Source organism: Staurois parvus, unplaced genomic scaffold (assembly GCF_062004578.1).
Source record: "Staurois parvus isolate SC_StPar_1 unplaced genomic scaffold, SC_StPar_1.0 ptg001451l, whole genome shotgun sequence".
NCBI lineage: Eukaryota > Metazoa > Chordata > Amphibia > Anura > Ranidae > Staurois > Staurois parvus.
The window spans coordinates 1486390-1505125 of NW_028319247.1; the positions used below are offsets into that span (position 1 = coordinate 1486390).

At 44.9% G+C, this 18736-nt stretch overlaps 1 protein-coding gene across 1 annotated transcript in view; it reads left to right on the forward strand.

Annotated features, from left to right (window-relative positions):
• The first annotated feature begins 3223 nt into the window (after positions 1–3223).
• Positions 3224–18736, forward strand: part of LOC149435916 (uncharacterized) — a 256377-nt gene continuing 240864 nt past the window's right edge. The window contains exons 1-3 of the mRNA XM_089662262.1: positions 3224–3229; positions 4640–4712; positions 8489–8596. Of these exons, the coding sequence (XP_089518388.1) occupies positions 3224–3229; positions 4640–4712; positions 8489–8596 (187 nt within the window). The remainder of the gene's footprint in view (positions 3230–4639; positions 4713–8488; positions 8597–18736) is intronic.

Sequence of the window (18736 nt, forward strand, 5' to 3'; positions counted from 1 at the left end):
TTTGTGATGTTATTAACCACAAAAATGGTACACAAATCTCATTGGCTACAACCCTAAAAGGGGAAGACAAGACCGCTAAATACATAATAATAAAAATGTGTGTATTATTTGTATACTTTCATCTCTGAATGGTACTGAAGGGCAGATTATTATTATTATTATACAGGATTTATGGCGCCAACAGTTTGCTCAGCGCTTTACAATATAACGGGAGACAATACAGCAACAATACAGATCAATACAAGAGGGATTTGAGGGCCCTGATCCTGATGAACTATTTGTACAGACTGTGCAGGTGCACAAGGGCCCTCTTGGATCTAGGGGCCTGTCCATACATAATATGGGTCATATGGCTGTTGAGATCCCTTCTTACTGTCTGTAGACCCGGACACAGCTAACTTCTATCTCTGTCAATCAAAACACCATTAAGTGTTCATGTTGAATGGGGGCCCAAACATTGGTCTTGCACAGGGCCCCCTTGATCACCCCCCTTTTGTTAAAATCAGGCAGTCCAGTTGTAAGCGGGTCCCAATTTTTGCAGGAACCACATAACTGATTGTAGATTTCATGCAGAGTCTGCAACATATTAAATCCAGCGACAGAGCATGCTGAGACCTGTAGTTCTACAGCAGCTGCATACTCTATATGACAGGTGCACGCTAAAAGAGTCAACATTCTACTAGGGAAGGGTGAAAAGCAAAACAATACACTGTACTCTCCGCGAGGAAATCGGAAACACCTGCTGCTTTCAGTGTCTTCAAGCACTTGCTGATTTCTATATCACATTTGAAAGGCAGGTGGAGTGAGTGAGCAACAAAAGGAGAAGGGCGCTGGGGTCCCGCTCATTCAAAACTTTACTATTTGTTTTCTTCCTTTGCAACTTCATTGTTTCACCTGGGGGAAGGGGGGAGATAAAGAATGACTACCTGAGCTGTGCTCATTATGTTTTAAATGAGGACAATGTGGCCTCGGAGGGGAAATTGCTGCTTGGGCAAGTTTTTTAGTTGACCATTTCCCCCTCCCCAGTGAAAAAACATGGCCTGTGGCTACATGACCTCTCCCAATGCATACCTGTCAATCTGCAAAGGGGACATTTCATAGTTGACAAGATGTTCTGCGGCGACTGACGATCCAGCCTCTGTGCATGTATGATGAAGTCCAATGACCTGATATGATTTTTTTCAGCGGGTCTTGTTTGCGGTAACAAGGCAGCTGGTACTAAGATGGTTGCTTACAGATGCGGTGTAGCCTCAGGGCCTGCAGTATCTACTCTGCCCCTTACAAGTTAACAACAGAGTGATGAAAAGATAATGGAAGGTGCAGAATAACTTAGCTACAGCCTGCAGGTATTGTTTTAGGATCATCAGGGCATTTCAAGTGTTTTATTGCAGGTGCCATTATAATGCATTTATCTCTAAGAAAACCCCCCCTGAACTGATAAAGGCTTCAGATGTAAACCCAGCACTGCAAACCTGTCTGTTGACCTGGGTATATTATCTAGCCTAGCCATTATTACTATTATTCCTGTTTAAGAGGGCCAAGATATAAGGTAGAAAAGTCACTGGACCCACTTTTATCCAGAATATTAACAATGATCCTCTAAGCTCAAGGCAATGCTGGTCATACGCGGCTTAAAGCGGTAATAAACCACAGGAAAGAAAACAACAAAAAAAGAAGTCCCCTGCAAGGTAATGTCATAATGCGCTAGTATGAAGATGTCAGTAAAACAATATAAAAACAGTTTATTATTCCATCTGACTAGCAAGGCAAAAGGCTTAATCCCTACGTTTTGGCAGGCCCAGGACCTTCCAACAATGAGGGATTGGATAGACAGAAATGAATATGTTAATGGAATGGAGGAACTTCGTTACATGGAAAAAGATGAAATGGAAACAATTAGAAAGATGTGGGGTAGATGGTATGAGTTTAAAACATCAGAAAAATATTTAAAAATGAAAGGTACCCTGGTAGCAGAGTTAGAAAGTTTAAATGGTTAAATAGATCTATATACATATAAGAACAATAAGAAGTGTGGATTTATATAGGGGGAATTGAGTGTTGTGCACCTATATATGAATATAAGATTTTTTTCACCATCATCAGTATATTTCACTGTTTATATTGGGAAGTATTTATCATATTAGGTTTATTATAAGTGCTGCACTGTGTTTATTATTAGTCCCCAATGGTTATTAACGGATGAAAAACTTCTGAACCAGTAGTATTCCGGTGACATGCGACAAATGGAAAGATTGCCCACTCACCGGAAGCGCAAACTTAATGCGCATTGATCAAATAAGCCAGAAGCGGAGGTCCCCTTTAAGGTACAGCCTGGTACAAGATCCCCTCCTCTATGGATCTGAATGTTAGAGATGTCAATCAGAGGGCCCCTTTAACAGGTATATTGTGATAGGGTCTAGTCATAGGCTTCCCTCCTCTGGTCTGGATGGATCACCTGGGGTCCTGGGTGGATTTAATTGCTCGATGGAGAGCAAGAAATATAGATGCCCATAGTGTAGTATGTAACAAATTTTATTGGGAAAATGCAAGGATGTAACATGTAGTGCACATAACATGAGTTATCTGCATAAAAAAATGGATGAAGCAGCGTCCAGGCTGCTGCAAGCACTAACCAGCTGGTGTTTAAAGATGGCTGCCGGAACTCCGTGACACGGCGGCGTGACGTCACGGCGTACAAAGGCTCCTCCTTGATGCGTTTTGTATGCGAATATGTCCTCATAAGGGGTGTTGCCATGACTATATACATGACTAGATCAATAGAAGGGGAAAGAGATGATAAGACAAAATTGGACAGGGATTTTTGTATTGGGAGGGAATGGGGATAATGTGTATTTATATGATGTAGTAAGAATATATGACTGTTTTGTAGTGTATTTAAAAAAAATTAAAATGTAATAAAAGATATTATAATAAGAAAACATGCGCTAGTATGTATTGCATACTAGCACATTATATAAAAACTTACCTTAAAACGAAGCCCCCTAGCGGCGCGCTGTCACCACTGTAGAGGCTTCCATCTTCACCTGGTCTTCCATCCGGGTTCACGAGCTCCCGCCGTCTGACAGGCCAGGCCACGATGACGTCATGCGCGCGGGAGTCCTGGGCCACGGCGTACAGCTCTGAAGGAACAGCACGGGAATGCCAGTCCTTCAGAGGGTGGGCATCTGGCTTTAGAAAAGAGAGAATATCTCCCAAACGATGCATGGAGGTATTAATTCTACCTACAGGAAAGCTTTATTATGAGCTTCCCTATAGGTAAAATGAACAAACAAAACAAAAAAAATGAGTTTATTACCACTTTAAAGAATACCAGGTATGGCAATTTGTACATAGTTACTATGCATATACTGTAGCAGTTTGATAAAGCACTGTCTCTTAAACAATAGCCATTTTTCAATATTCCCTCCAGCAACTTTCTGTCTATATTATTATTATTTCAGGTACTTATATAGCACCGTCAGTTTATGTAGCGCTTTACATATATATTGTACATTCAGTCCCTAACCCTCAAGGGGCGTACAATCTAAGGTCCCTAACTCACATTCATACATACACATACTAGGGACAATTTAGATAGGAGCCAATTCACCTCCCAGCATGTCTTTGGAGTATGAGAGGAAACCCCCACAGGCACAGGGAGAACATGCAAACTCCAGGCATGTAGTGCCGTGGTTGGTATTCGAACCAACAGCCCTGGTACTGCCAGTTGGAACTGCTAACCATTTAGCCACTGCGCTGCACTTGCCCCAGTGTTGGCTGCCCACCATTGCTCTGGACTGGCTTCTTGGTAGGCTTGCCACCTCATCCCTTTGAAACTGAACACATATTAATTACACGGGTTCTGAGGCTAACTAAATATAGATAAGGCACTAAGTGAGTTTAATTACCACCTAAATCAGCAACAGAACCTGTGTAATTAATATGTGTTCGGGTTTAAAGGGATGAGGTGGCCACCCTACTTCTTGGTGGTGACAACTTTGGACTGTGAAGGTACAATGTGTGTTGGCATGGCTTGTAATCTCCACCAGGGGTGCATGTGACAAGGGGACAATGATGGAACAAAATTGTGAGTTAGTTGTCACCCCATGAACAAGGATCACCGAGAAACTAGGATCACCGAGATAGACCTACAAACTGGGCCTGGTCCTTGGGGGTTTTCATATACCCCATATATAGTGAAGTAAAATCTAAAGAGTTGTCATAGCTTCCAAATTATGCAGGACTCAACCATCCAAATACAGATTTTTGTCCCATCTCACGCGTGTCGTGTGGAATGCCCTGCTAAATTGACATTTAGGCCTGGGATAGGCGGGGTATTTATTTATTGGAAGCATTGGTGGCTCTGCGGTTTAAATTATGCAGTGCAAATCCCTCCCTAAGGACAGAGATATTAGATGAGATCCGGTGGCAATGATTCAGGACAGGAGGTCACCTCAGGTCATGATGTCACTTTCTCATCATAGACGGAGACAGCAGAGCGCCCATTTTTCCACCCAAAGATAGAAGGTTCTCCAAATCATTTTTCTAATGTTGGTACTCAACATTACAGAACCATCTATTTCCCCCATCATACTGCTGAACATGTCATCATGTAACAATGTCCTGCTTTTCTCTGCAGTATCCTCCTGTGATTCCAAGGCAGCCTGATGACGTGCCCCCAGGGGGCGGGTCCTTGACACTCGAGGCTCATAGTGAGTGAATGGAATGATGCTGGGAGTCATTCAGTGAAGAAGAGGACCGGTGCTGGACCTCAGAACAAAGAGACTGCAGGGGACAGTGACCGAGTATTACAGTGGGAACTACTTTTTACTTCAACAAGGCTGTGACTGCTTTTGAATTTTCTCTTGAAAGTTGAGTTAGGCTCTAAAGTATAACTAATGTCAGCAAATACACACACCTGCTCCAGTTATGCGACATCAGCAAGCTCCTAGGCTGACACCATCATCTTCTCCCTCGTGTCTGGGGTCTGTGGCCATCTTGATTGGCTGGTGCATGATGATGTAACTCCCATGCATATGCACGGAAGATCATTTGTCACAATGCTGAGGCATGCTGGTAGGGCTGCTGTTAGAAATCACAGGGCCCTATACAGCCAGCCTGACAGTGCCCTCCCTTCAAAACAAACAGAGTTTACCATGCTTCAGGTATGAATGAACACAGTGAGTGATCGATACCAATTACTTACTGTGTTCATTCATGAAAGGCAGGGGCTGGTAAACGTGACATATTTACCGAACCCATCCCCCGCTCTCTATCCTGAAGGTGAAAAGGAGAGGAGGGAAGCCTGCAGCACTGCGGGGGTGGGGTTCACACAGGGAGGCCTGGGCAGCAGGGGGAAATGTATGGTGCACAGGGAAGGTGATCAGTGCTGCGGGAGGGGGGGGGGCACTACTGGAACTGATCCCCTGTATGGCTGTCTCTGCAGCAGCTAAAAGCTGGCGGGAGGGAGAGGTGAAGCCAGCTTTCAGCTGCTGCAGAGGGAGCCATACAGGGGATCAGGTCCCCCACCTCGCTGTGCCAATCACCCTCCCTGCCATCTGATGCTCCCAGCTTCCTGGGGCCCCCCTGCTGGCCTGGGCCCCATACAGGAGGACTGGTGGTAGCCCTGCATGCTGGGAATGTACATTTTATACAAGACTGCAAACAGGCAGTTCAGTTGGTTTCATGGCAGAAGAAATGTAGCTCGTCTCTCCTGCCATGAAGAGCCGGCCTGCTTGCATTGGTTTTTTTTTTTCCTTAATTTTTAACTTTAGTTCCACTTTGAGACAATGATATGAGAGTGGCTCCATACACATGTACTCAATGATATGAGAGTGGCTCCATACACATGTACTCAATGATATGAGAGTGGCTCCATACACATGTACTCAATGATATGAGAGTGGCTCCATACACATGTACTCAATGATATGAGAGTGGCTCCATGCACATGTACTCAATGATATGAGAGTGGCTCCACGCACATGTACTCAATGATATGAGAGTGGCTCCACGCACATGTACTCAATGATATGAGAGTGGCTCCACGCACATGTACTCAATGATATGAGAGTGGCTCCACGCACATGTACTCAATGATATGAGAGTGGCTCCACGCACATGTACTCAATGATATGAGAGTGGCTCCACGCACATGTACTCAATGATATGAGAGTGGCTCCACGCACATGTACTCAATGATATGAGAGTGGCTCCACGCACATGTACTCAATGATATGAGAGTGGCTCCACGCACATGTACTCAATGATATGAGAGTGGCTCCACGCACATGTACTCAATGATATGAGAGTGGCTCCACGCACATGTACTCAATGATATGAGAGTGGCTCCACGCACATGTACTCAATGATATGAGAGTGGCTCCACACACATGTACTCAATGATATGAGAGTGGCTCCATACACATGTACTCAATGATATGAGAGTGGCTCCATACACATGTACTCAATGATATGAGAGTGGCTCCATATACATGTACTGTAGAGTCCTTTGTTCTCAAAGCCTTTATATTCTAGCTGAATACACATGTGCTAGAATGTTGGGACCTGGGGGGGAGAAATGTTCACAATGACAAGCTCACGTACCGCAGGTCAGAGGGTGAGCCTGCAAATCATTGTAAAATGTGAAGGACAACCAACGTCTCATTTATATGTGGGGACATACGAGTTCCTGACACCTCATCCACATGTAGGCCTGACCACCTTCAGCTTGATTTATTATACTGAAGTGTTCCAGAAGTGATGGCACCTTCCAATGACATGGTGACATGATGACCGTATGGTTCACAGTATGGGATATTGTAGGATCATATGATGTAGTAACAATGATCTCATCTATAGCTCTCCATGGACAGGGCTCCCGTTATGTAGACTGCCCCCATATTCCAGGTAGCAGTCAGCACTGTATTGTCACGTGTGGCACCTCCCTGGTATATTACATGTGAGGCCTGGTATATTACATGTGATGCTTGGTACATTACATATGAGGCCTGGTATATTACATGTGGGGCCTGATACATTAAATGTGATGCCTGGTACATTACATATGAGGCCTGGTATATTACATGTGGGGCCTGATACATTACATGTGATGCCTGGTACATTACATGTGAGGCTTGGTATATTACATGTAAGCCTGGTATATTACATGTGAGGCCTGGTATATTACATGTTATGCTTGGTACATTACATATGAGGCCTGGTATATTACATGTGGGGCCTGATACATTACATGTGATGCTTGGTACATTACATATGAGGCCTGATATATTACATGTGAGGCCTGGTACATTACATGTGAGGCTTGGTATATTACATGTGAGGCCTGGTATATTACACGGGAGGTCTGGTACATTACATGTGAGGCCTGGTACATTACATGTGAGGCTTGGTACATTACATGTGAGGCTTGGTATATTACTGTGATGAATGGTACATTACATGTGAGGCTTGGTATATTACATGTGAGGCTTGGTATATTACATGTGAGGCCTGGTATATTACATGGGAGGCCTGATATATTATATGTGAGGCTTGGTATATTGCATGTGAGGAATGGTATATTGCATGTGAAGCCTGGTACATTACATGTGAGGAATGGTATATTACATGTGAAGCCTGATACATTACATGTGAGAAATGGTATATTACATGTGAGGCTTGGTATATTATATGTGAGGAATGGTATATTACATGTGAGGCCTGGTATATTACGTGATGAATGGTGTATTACGTGTGAGGCCTGGTATATTACGTGATGAATGGTGTATTACGTGTGAGGCCTGGTATATTACGTGATGAATGGTGTATTACGTGTGAGGCCTGGTATATTACGTGATGAATGGTGTATTACGTGTGAGGCCTGGTATATTACATGTGAAGCCTAGTATATTACATGAGGCCTGGTATATTACATGTGATGAATGGTGTATTACATGTGAGGCCTGGTATATTACATATGAATCCTAGTATATTACATGTGAGGCCTGGTATATTACATGTGAGGCCTGGTATATTACATGTGAAGCCTAGTATATTACATAAGGCCTGGTATATTACATGTGATGAATGGTGTATTACATGTGAGGCCTGGTATATTACATGTGAAGCCTAGTATATTACATGTGAAGCCTAGTATATTACATGTGAGGCCCGGTATATTACATGTGAGGCCCGGTATATTACATGTGAAGCCCGGTATATTACATGTGAGGCCCGGTATATTACATGTGAAGCCCGGTATATTACATGTGAGGCCTAGTATATTACATATGAAGCCTAGTATATTACATGTGAAGCCCGGTATATTACATGTGAAGCCCGGTATATTACATGTGAGGCCCGGTATATATATATGTATATACGTGTGGGCGGGCTGAGCGCGGTCGAACATTTCTGTCGCCTCATCCCCTCAGCGCGGTGAGGAGCAGCTGAGCGAGATGAGGAGCCGCTCTCCAGCCAATCACAGCCGGCCTCCGTAAGCCCGCCTTTTTCACCCCGACTTCCCATTGGCTGCCGGGGGCTCTGGCTGTCTCTGAAGATGGCGCCGGCGGCGGGAGTTCACTCAGCGTGTCAGGTGAGGGGAGAGAGGGCGGGGAGGGGCCCCGGACTTACCTGGCACCCTCAGGGGCCCCTTATAACACGGCTGTGAGCAGAAAGTGTTTGTGTCATGACCGGGGAGAGCTCAGCTCAGGCCGCCATTATCCTCTCTGGGCGTTCAGAGCCTGCCATGGCAGTGTGTATGTTGTGTACTGTAGAGGGGGATGGGAACGTACCATGTCAGTGCTGTATACTGTGTACTACATTTATATATCCTGATACAGGACTGCACCAACTTAAAGAGCCCCTCCCACATACAGGGGGCGTGTCCTCCCATTATGCGTAGCCAATCACTAGACCCTATTACACAATGTGGGCGGGGTGATAATCTGGTTATTACACAGGTGCTGTCACTGGCCCCTACAGTATGAGGTGATGGGGCCCGATATTTCCCTCCCCCCGCTCTTCTCTAACCAGGTCCACTGACCTGCGTTATTGTCCTGTACCACATGAACCCAGGTCACTGCTGGAGCACCTATAAAACAGTGGCCCCGTGTGCGTCCGTCACACCGCACATCCGTGTACATGGGCAGAAAACAGTGGTCCTGTGTGCGTCCGTCACACCGCACATCCGTGTACATGGGCAGAAAACAGTGGTCCTGTGTGCGTCCGTCACACCGCACATCCGTGTACCTGGGCAGAAAACAGTGGCCTCGTGTACGTGGGCAGAAAACAGTGGCCCTGTGTGCGTCCGTCACACCGCACATCCGTGTACATGGGCAGAAAACAGTGGCCTCGTGTACGTGGGCAGAAAAAAGTGGCCCTGTGTGCGTCCGTCACACCACACCCCATGTACATGGGCAGAAAACGGTGGCCCTGTGTGCGTCCGTCACACCGCAACCCCGTGTACGTGGGCAGAAAACAGTGGCCCCGTGTGCGTCTGTCACACCGCACCCCCCCGTGTACATGGGCAGAAAACAGTGGCCCCGTGTGCGTCTGTCACACCACACCCCATGTACATGGGCAGAAAACGGTGGCCCCATGTGCGTCTGTCACACTGCACCCCCCCGTGTACATGGGCAGAAAACAGTGACCCCGTGTGCGTCTGTCACACCACACCCCATGTACATGGGCAGAAAACGGTGGCCCCGTGTGCGTCTGTCACACCGCACCCCCGTGTACATGGGCAGAAAACGGTGGCCCCGTGTGCGTCTGTCGCACCACACCCCATGTACATGGGCAGAAAACAGTGGCCCCGTGTGCGTCTGTCACACCACACCCCATGTACATGGGCAGAAAACGGTGGCCCCGTGTGCGTCTGTCACACCGCACCCCCGTGTACATGGGCAGAAAACGGTGGCCCCGTGTGCATCTGTCGCACCACACCCCATGTACATGGGCAGAAAACAGTGGCCCTCTGTGCTCCTGCCAGGACATGGGGGGGGGGGTTGTCATGTCCTGGTGGACCAGGGCTGAGGGCTCCTGAGAGGAGTACTGATGCAGTGTGTTGTGATGTTTTCAGAAAGCTATGTACAGCACCCTTCTGGCCCTCCCACCAGCCACGGTCTGCCTGCATTGCATAGAGAAGCACAGAGTCCCAGTGATGATGTCACTTGATAAAGTATGTAATGAAAATTAAAAGGAATTTTTAAAAAATGTAACTGGCGTGTTGATAAACATCAGCTTTAAAGGGATTAAACACACCGATTTAACAGCCTTGCCCCGTAGGCTCCTGCTACCGTCAAGTAAACCCATGGGGTGTGGCTTACTTGTGCTGTGTGTGTCTATAGATGCACACAGCCTGGCTTTGAAACCACAGGAGAGCATGCACGGGTGCCTCTTTAGCACCTGGCTTGTTACAGTAGGCACCCAAAGGAGGGAGGGGCTTACAGCACCAACTGGGCCTGCCATATAAAGAGGTAGGTGACCTTTCTGTGTAATATCATTGCACATAGCAGGTAAGTATAACCTCTTTGTAATAAAAAAATAAAATGCCGTTACGGTCACTTTAAAGTCACTTAACCATTAGCCGCCCGGCCAATAGCCGTTTGGCGGCTTGAAAAGCGCTGCAGCTTTCCGGGTCCACGCCATTTGGCGTGCTCCCGCACATGCGCCGTTTGCGCTATTGCAGAGCGGCGCAGCAGCGGGATCTGTCACCGCCCGTGCACCTCGGACACGGCCGATGACAGATCCGAGTACCGGCTCCCGTTGCCGGTACCATGTGACCTGCCGCGACCAATCACAGCAGGTCACATGACAGTTGTATACAATGGATGGCTTCATTCATGATGCCATCCATTGTATACTAGTGCCTAGCTGTGAATGGTCATAGCTAATCACATGCACATGTCATGTGATTAGCTGTGACCAAATCACAGCTAAGCACAAAAAAAAAAAAAAAAAAAAAAAGCTGAATGAATCGATTTCATTCAGCTAAATGCTTGCTTATAGCAAAGTAATTCTTTGCTATAAGCAAATTGTGTAAAAAAAAAAAAAAAAAAAAAAAAAAAAAATACTGATCACTTCCCCAAAGTAGTACAATGTTACTATGGTAACATTGTACTATTTTGGTCATAGTAAAATATGAAAAAAAATCTTAAAAAAAATAAAAAAAAATGTAATAAAAAATTAAATATAATAAAAAAATAAAAAAAAATAAAAAAAAAATATAATTTTTTTTTTTTTTCATACTGTCACCAGTCAGTGTCCCTGTTCACCGCCATGCCAGTTATATGATGACGCTGTACTGCACTGGTGACAGTATGTAAAAAAAAAAATAGTGAAAATAATATTTTTCATTTTTTCATTTTCGGAAAAATTATGACAAAAAAATACAACTTCAAAAAACTCGCCATGCCTCTTATGAAGTACGTCCGACTGTCTACTCAGCAAAAAGGGGTCATTTGGGGATATCTGTACTATTCTGACATTCTTGGACCTCAAGAAATTAGATTGGCTGTCAGTACTTCAGGATTGATCAATATTCAGATCTATACCATAGTTTGTGAACTCTATAACTTTCCTACAAACTAAATAATACATCCTAATTTGGGTTATTTTCACCAAAGACATGTAGCAGAATACATCTCGGCCTAAATTTATGAAGAACAATTATTTATTTGTAAACTTTTATAACAGAAACAAAGAAAAATGTGTTTTTTTTTCAAAATTTTTGGTCTTTTTTTGTTAATTTAGCAAAAAATAAAAACCCCAGCGGTGATTAAATACCACCAAAAGAAAGCTCTAGTTGTGTGAAGAAAATGATAAAATTTTAGTTTGGGTACAATGTTGTATGACTGCGCAATTGTCATTCAAAGTGTGAGAGCGCTGAAACCTGAAAAATGGCCTGGGCAGGAAGGTGTAAAATTGCACGGTATTGAAACGGTTAAAAGGCATCTCAACCTCAACACTGAAATGTTATCAAACGAAGGAACTTGGTCTAAAACTGTTTTGGCTGAAATAGAAATACGACACACGTATGTAAGGTAAACAGAGGTCACGCGGTGACGGGTAGAGCAGATACATTTTTAATGTCTGGCCTAAAGGTGTTTGCAAGCATAGAAAATAAATAAAACGTAAGAAAAATATAACTGCATCATTGTTTGTGTTTCCTCTGCCCTGGAAAATAAAACCAGCGGGCCCCAAACACGATGGTAACCTAGTTCAAGCCGTGACCTCCAGTGACCCTGCTTTAAGGATCATGTTTTTTCTGTTCAGGACCGCGGAGGATGTAGTTCCCCATAGACTGTATGGAAGCTGGGCAGCCTGGACTTCCGAAAATAGCGTTTTGGACCAAATAACGTGTGCACCTTCTCTTCGGGAAGTCTGAAGAATATCATCTCTTAGCTGTAGCATATTGTCAAATTACGCGGCACTTTAGTACACTGACCCCGGCACACAAGTCCCTAGCCTAGTTTTCACATTGATTCCCTCCCTCTTAGATTGTAAGCTCCCAGGATCAGGGCCCTCCTATCCCTCTTGTATTGAACTGTATTGTTGCTGTATTGTCTCCCGTTATATTGTAAAGCGCTGAGCAAACTGTTGGCGCCATAAATCCTGTATAATAATAATTCTCGTGTTCCTTTGGTCTTTCCTTGGATAGCGGGCCCAGGCTGAATATGACTCTAGCTCCCTGGTCTCCTCCTCCCACGCACGACTGCAAGACTTCTCCAGGTCCTCCCCCATCCTCTGGAACTCACTACCCCAATCCATCAGATTGTCGCCTTCCTTCCTCACCTTCAGGCGCTCCCTGAAAACCCATCTCTTCAGGGAAGCCTACCCCACCCTTGCCTAACAGCCGATCTCCACTCCTCCTACCATTCCATCCCCCACAGCCACTTCCTCCTGTACCACTACCCCCTCCCTCCTAGATTGTAAGCTCGAAAGAGTAGGGCCCTCTAACCCCTCGTGTGCTGTTTTGTTGTTGTTGTACTGTTTCATGTATTGTCCCCCCTTCTGTTGTACAGCGCTGAGCAAACCCTTTAGTGCTATATAAACTCAATGTAATAATAATAATATGACAGGATCACTTTTTTTTTAAATTATTATTATTATTATACAGTGTTTATATAGTGCCACAAAGTTTGCTCAGCGCTGTACATTATAGTGGGGGACAGTACATGAGACAATACAGTAACAATACATACACAAGGGGTTCAAGGGCCCTGCTCCTTGGAGCTTACAATCTAGGAGGGAGGGGATAGTGGTACAGGAGAAAGTGGCTTTGGGGGATGGAGTGGTGGAGGAGTGGAGGAGATCGGCTGTTAGGTGAGGGTGGGTTAGGCTTCCCTGAAGAGATGGGTTTTCAGGGTGCGCCTAAAGGTGAGGAGGGTAGGTGACAGTCTGATGGATTGGGGTAGTGAGTTCCAGAGGATGGGGGAAGTCCTGGAGAAGTCCTGCAGTCGGGCGTGGGAGGAGGAGACCAGGAAGCTAGAAAGTAGGAGGTCTTGTGAGGAGCGAAGAGTACGGGTTGGGTGGTATTTGGGTATCAGGTCGGTAAGGTAGTCTGGGGCAGCGTTATGAATAGCTTTGTACGTCAATGTTAGTAGTTTGAATTTTATTATGCAGGATTTATGGCGCCAACAGTTTGCTCAGCGCTGTACAATACAACGGGAGACAATACAGCAACAATACAGATCAATACAAGAGGGAATTGAGGGCCTGATCCTGGGAGCTTACAATCTAGGAGGGAGGGGCTAGTGGTACAAAAGGTAATAACTGTGGGGGATGGACTGGTAGGAGGAGTAGAAGATTCCATTATTAGCTGAGGGCAGGATAGGCTTCCCTGAAGAGAGAGGTTTTCAGAGATCGCCTAAAAGTGGGCAGAGTAGACGATAGTCTGAGAAATTGGGGTAGAGAGTTCCAGAGGATGGGGGAAGCTCTGGATAAGTCCTGGAGACGAGTATGGGAGGAGGAGACAAGGGAGCTAGGAGGTCTTGCGAGGAGCGGAGAGGACGGTTTGGGTGATATTTAGAGACAAGATTGGTGATGTAATTTGGGGCAGAGTTATAAATGGCTTTATACGTCTTTCTATGTCTCTGTTTGTACCGCGCCAGAACTAGAATCGAATCGCATGGGTATTCACACTTATGTGATCTGATTCTGCACATCGCTTGTTTCAAGCTGACCAACATTGCTGGGTGAATTGACATGTTGTCATACAGACCTGAGATGCCTCTACCTACCAGGCCCATTGCCACAAGGATAATTAATTCCTTCCAATTTTTTTTTTTTTTGGTAACAGAAAATAACCATGTTGTACATGAACTGAGCCCGTTGTTGATATAACAGCAGCTGAACATGAAAAATCACAGATTGATATCTTTCGTGTTTTGGATCTATTTCTAAGAAAACAAGAATATATTTGCAGGGTTTCCGTGCTCAGAAGTAAATTCAAGTTAACTGATGTTTCCTTGTTTTTCTAATTGGCGAGTCATTATTATTTGGCAGGGCGAGCTTCACATGTTGATTTATTTAGAATTTAACTTCCATACATTCCCTGCATAAAACATGAGTCGCCCTCGACGGATCTGCCAGAAACTTTCAGCGGGACGATATTTTATTAAAAGAGCTTTCAAAAGAGAGATGAAGTGATTAGCGGACTAATCGAAAAAGAATCCAAACACGCAAAGTGCAAATGAAGCCGTGTAATGATCGCCATTTTAATATCGTAAGCAGTTATTTTTTTTTTTTAGGCCGATCTGGTGGGACACATTTAAAGGTAAAGACGTTTTTTTCTTTCACCAGCCTTTCTGACCTATAAATACGAACTTCTGGCAGTTTATGTTATTTTTTGGGCCCATGAAGCAGCTGTAAACAAACATTAGAGATCTTGTATATATGGGTTTGTTTATAGCTTTCCATGCTGTTGAGTGAGTAGTCCGTAAGAAGAAGTATCATTACAAGTTAACCCCTTCACACCGGCGCCTCCCGGCCCTTTTAAGGGTTTCAGATGCCGGAGGGCGGGGTTTAGGGTCATGTGACCGCCGTGACACGCCGCCATGACGGTCACATGATCGGGAAAGGTCCTGATCGAAAGAGGAGATCGGGACCTTTCTGTGAGTACCGGACATGTGTGCTGGGAGCGCGCAGGGCGTGTTCTTCTTTATTAGAGCGCAAATGTGCAGCCACTCGACGTCTAGGCCCAGACGCATAAAAACTGATGGAAATTGACGCGCAGATTCCACTTGCAGAGACATCAGTTTTCATTCGTGCTTCAGTGAGTTTATTACAACTTGCAGATTCCTGCGATGAAACAAATCCGCTCGTGAAACTAGTGTTGTGGTGTGAACAGTTGATTTCGTTGTGCCCTTGCAGAACACATGCAGAAAAACTGATGTCTTTGCACATTCCTAATGCAGGACTTGAAATTTAGAACTTGGAATGCGAAATTTGGAACTTGGAAATTAGAATATGGAACTCAAGAACTTAGAATTTGGAACCTTAAATTTGGAACTTGGAATTTTGAACTCAAAATTGGCCAAAAGTGTGCCAACAATGACTGCCGGAGTCATTGTGCCTTTTACATACCATGAGATGTATTATCATCACCAAGTCAGTTCATTTAATTGCCTAAAATATTGTATGCAGGTCAAATAATTTTTCATGCACATATGATGTGAACAAGGCCTCAAGTCCATCTCACATGTTACCTCAATGATGTCTGCTCTTGATTGTAGTACGCAGGCAAAACACAGCCCATATATACAGTAAAAAAAAAAAAAGAAAAACTCGAGAAGTACTTCTATACAACCCTTTCCTTACTTTGAAATTGTATCTGTGTGTGTGTAATGTGTAAGGTACGCTTGCCTCCTTCAGTAGGTGCCTCTAATATCTGCTTTAAAAACTCTCCACCTTTCCTGGCATAGTTCCATGCCCTTTGTCACGAAACTAAAGAAAATTCCTTTAGGTTTTTGTGTGTCAACTGCTTCAAATGAGAAGCCCAGGGATCCGAACGTTCATCACATAATGACGGAGAACTTAGTTTTTAGGCTGCTCACCTGGTGAATAAAGCAAGAAAGACTTCCCTCCTCCGAAGCTTCTCCAAGTATTTCCGTGAGAAGTTTGGTTTTACAGCATTATTCTAAAGACCGTAGCAGGGACATTTTCTAAGGTTATTTGGATGATTTATCCCATTTTTACAGCGCAGCTATTAAAAGGAGTTCTGCCAAAGGGCAGGAGTCCTGCAGTTTCCTCCACTATAATAATCCCTGAAGACCTATTTATTGTTTGGAAAGGTCCACCTTCTCTTTCATCCGATGTCCTGTTGTGTCACTTTCTTGTCTTCCCCTGGACATTGCAGGTCATGGTTTTATCCCTGTACCTGCTCCCTACCTGTGCGGTTCAATACACACCTGTTTACCCCATGGATTCCCTCACAAAGCATACCAGCATGAATAGTTACCTGGTCCTCAATGCTTTCTATTCCTTGCATGACAAAGACTGCTGAAACACCCTCCTGTCCTGCTGAGTTGTACTTGCTCTAATGTGCCCGTAGCCCAGGGGTGGGCAAACTTTTTGACTTGAGGGCCGCAATGGGTTCATATATTGGACCCGGGGGCCGGACCAAGAGTAGATGAATGATGTGTATGTGTCATCCATAGTAAGTATAGTAATATTCCCCCATAGTAAGCATAGTAATTCATCCCCCATATAGTAATTCATCCCCCATATAGTAATTAATCCCCATATAGTAATTCATCCCCCATATAGTAATTCATCCCCCATAGTAATTCATCCCCCATATAGTAATTCATCCCCCATAGTAATTAATCCCCCATATAGTAATTCATCCCCCATAGTAATTCATCCCCCATATAGTAATTCATCCCCCATAGTAATTCATCCCCCATAATAATTCATCCCCCATATAGTAATTCATCCCCCATAGTAATTCATCCCCCATATAGTAATTCATCCCCCATATAGTAATTCATCCCCCATATAGTAATTCATCCCCCATAGTAATTCATCCCCCATAATAATTCATCCCCCATAGTAATTCATCCCCCATATAGTAATTCATCCCCCCTATAGTAATTCATCCCCCATAATAATTCATCCCCCATATAGTAATTCATCCCCCATAGTAATTCATCCCCCATATAGTAATTCATCCCCCCTATAGTAATTCATTCCCCATATTAATTCATCCCCCATATTAAGTCCCCAAGTCCCCCCCCGTGTCAATTCACTTACCTTTGCTCCGCGCGTTCCTCTCGCCGTTCCGGTGTAGCATGAAAATCTGTCTCCTATGAGGATCTGTCCCCCTCGACGTATCTGCGCATGTGCCAGTTTCAGGCATTAGCAGCCGATCGGCGATCTCCGGCACATGCGCAGATACGTCGAGGGAGACAGATCCTCATAGGAGACAGATTTTCATGCTACACCGGTCTTCAGGGCGGACTGTGAGAGGAGCCTAGCGGGAGCCTAGCTCCGCGGGCCGGATTAAAAGGTCCGCCGGGCCGTAGTTTGCCCATTGCTGCCGTAGACTATAGGTGATCATTGCCCAATGGAAACAATTTGGATTTATTTGGGGTCACTATGGTTGTTGCAGTGAACATTTTTGCTGGTTAGAATTCTTCGATCCATAGCCTATTGTTCCTCTGTAACTAGAGCAACAACAGTGGTGTATGTGGTCACATAAGATTGCAAACTTAGGTAGGTTCTTGTGTCTGTGCAGAGAAGGATATCTTTTGCCTTTTGAAAAATTTTCAGCATCTGAGAGCTGCTTAGACTATATTCCATGCTACAGTCAGCATACTGTTTACAGGGGGACTAATGCAGGCCATAGACGGATCGTTTATCGGCCAAATTTTTGACCGCACGAAAAATCGGCCAATATTCACGCCGTTAGGTGGGGCCAGCCCGTCGGCCGTTTTTTGCGGATCTTCTCGTTTATTTTTATCGGTCATGCTGGAAAATCCACGAAAAACAGCCGGCAATGGGGCCGACCAATTTTTCATTTAACGGCCGATAAACAGTCCGTCTATGGCCTGCATTAGTATAAAGTGTCTCCTGATGGCTACTGCTGCTTTCTCTAAGACAATGAGAGATCCGAGGGACCCTCTGCTCTCGGGCACAGCGCTGGATCAGGGGCTGGTGAATATAAGGGAAGGGCTTGAGGTAGCTGCATAGAATGGTAAAAAACCTTCTGCCTTTACAACCACTTTAAGTAGCGCATGTGTGTGTATTATTTTTGGAGAATAAGGATATCTCTTATTGTTACTTTATTTGGTTCCCCGCCACCGTATAGCAGAACTACTGCTACAGGGCAACAGGGCTGCGCAAAATCATTGCATTTCCGGGTAGGGGGCGCGTGTGCCGCCCTACCTGCGCCACCATTGTTGGATACAGCTGTCAATTGCCGGGTCCAGGCTGCAGTTTCCCTGCCGGCAGGAGCAGTGAGTAGCAGAGCAATACAAAGCAGCATGTTTCCATAGTAATACACACAGCACACAGTTAAACCTTTGATCGCCCCAAATGTTAACCCCTTCCTGCCCAGTGCCATTAGTACAGTGACAGTGCTTTTTATTAGCACTGATCACTATTAGTGTCAGTGGGGATGTCAGTGAAAATTTGTCCCTCCAGTGTCAGAATACCTGCCGCAGTCCCACTATAAGTTGCTGATCGCAGTCATTACTAATGGCTTCCACTGCTATCAATCTGCCCAGTCAGG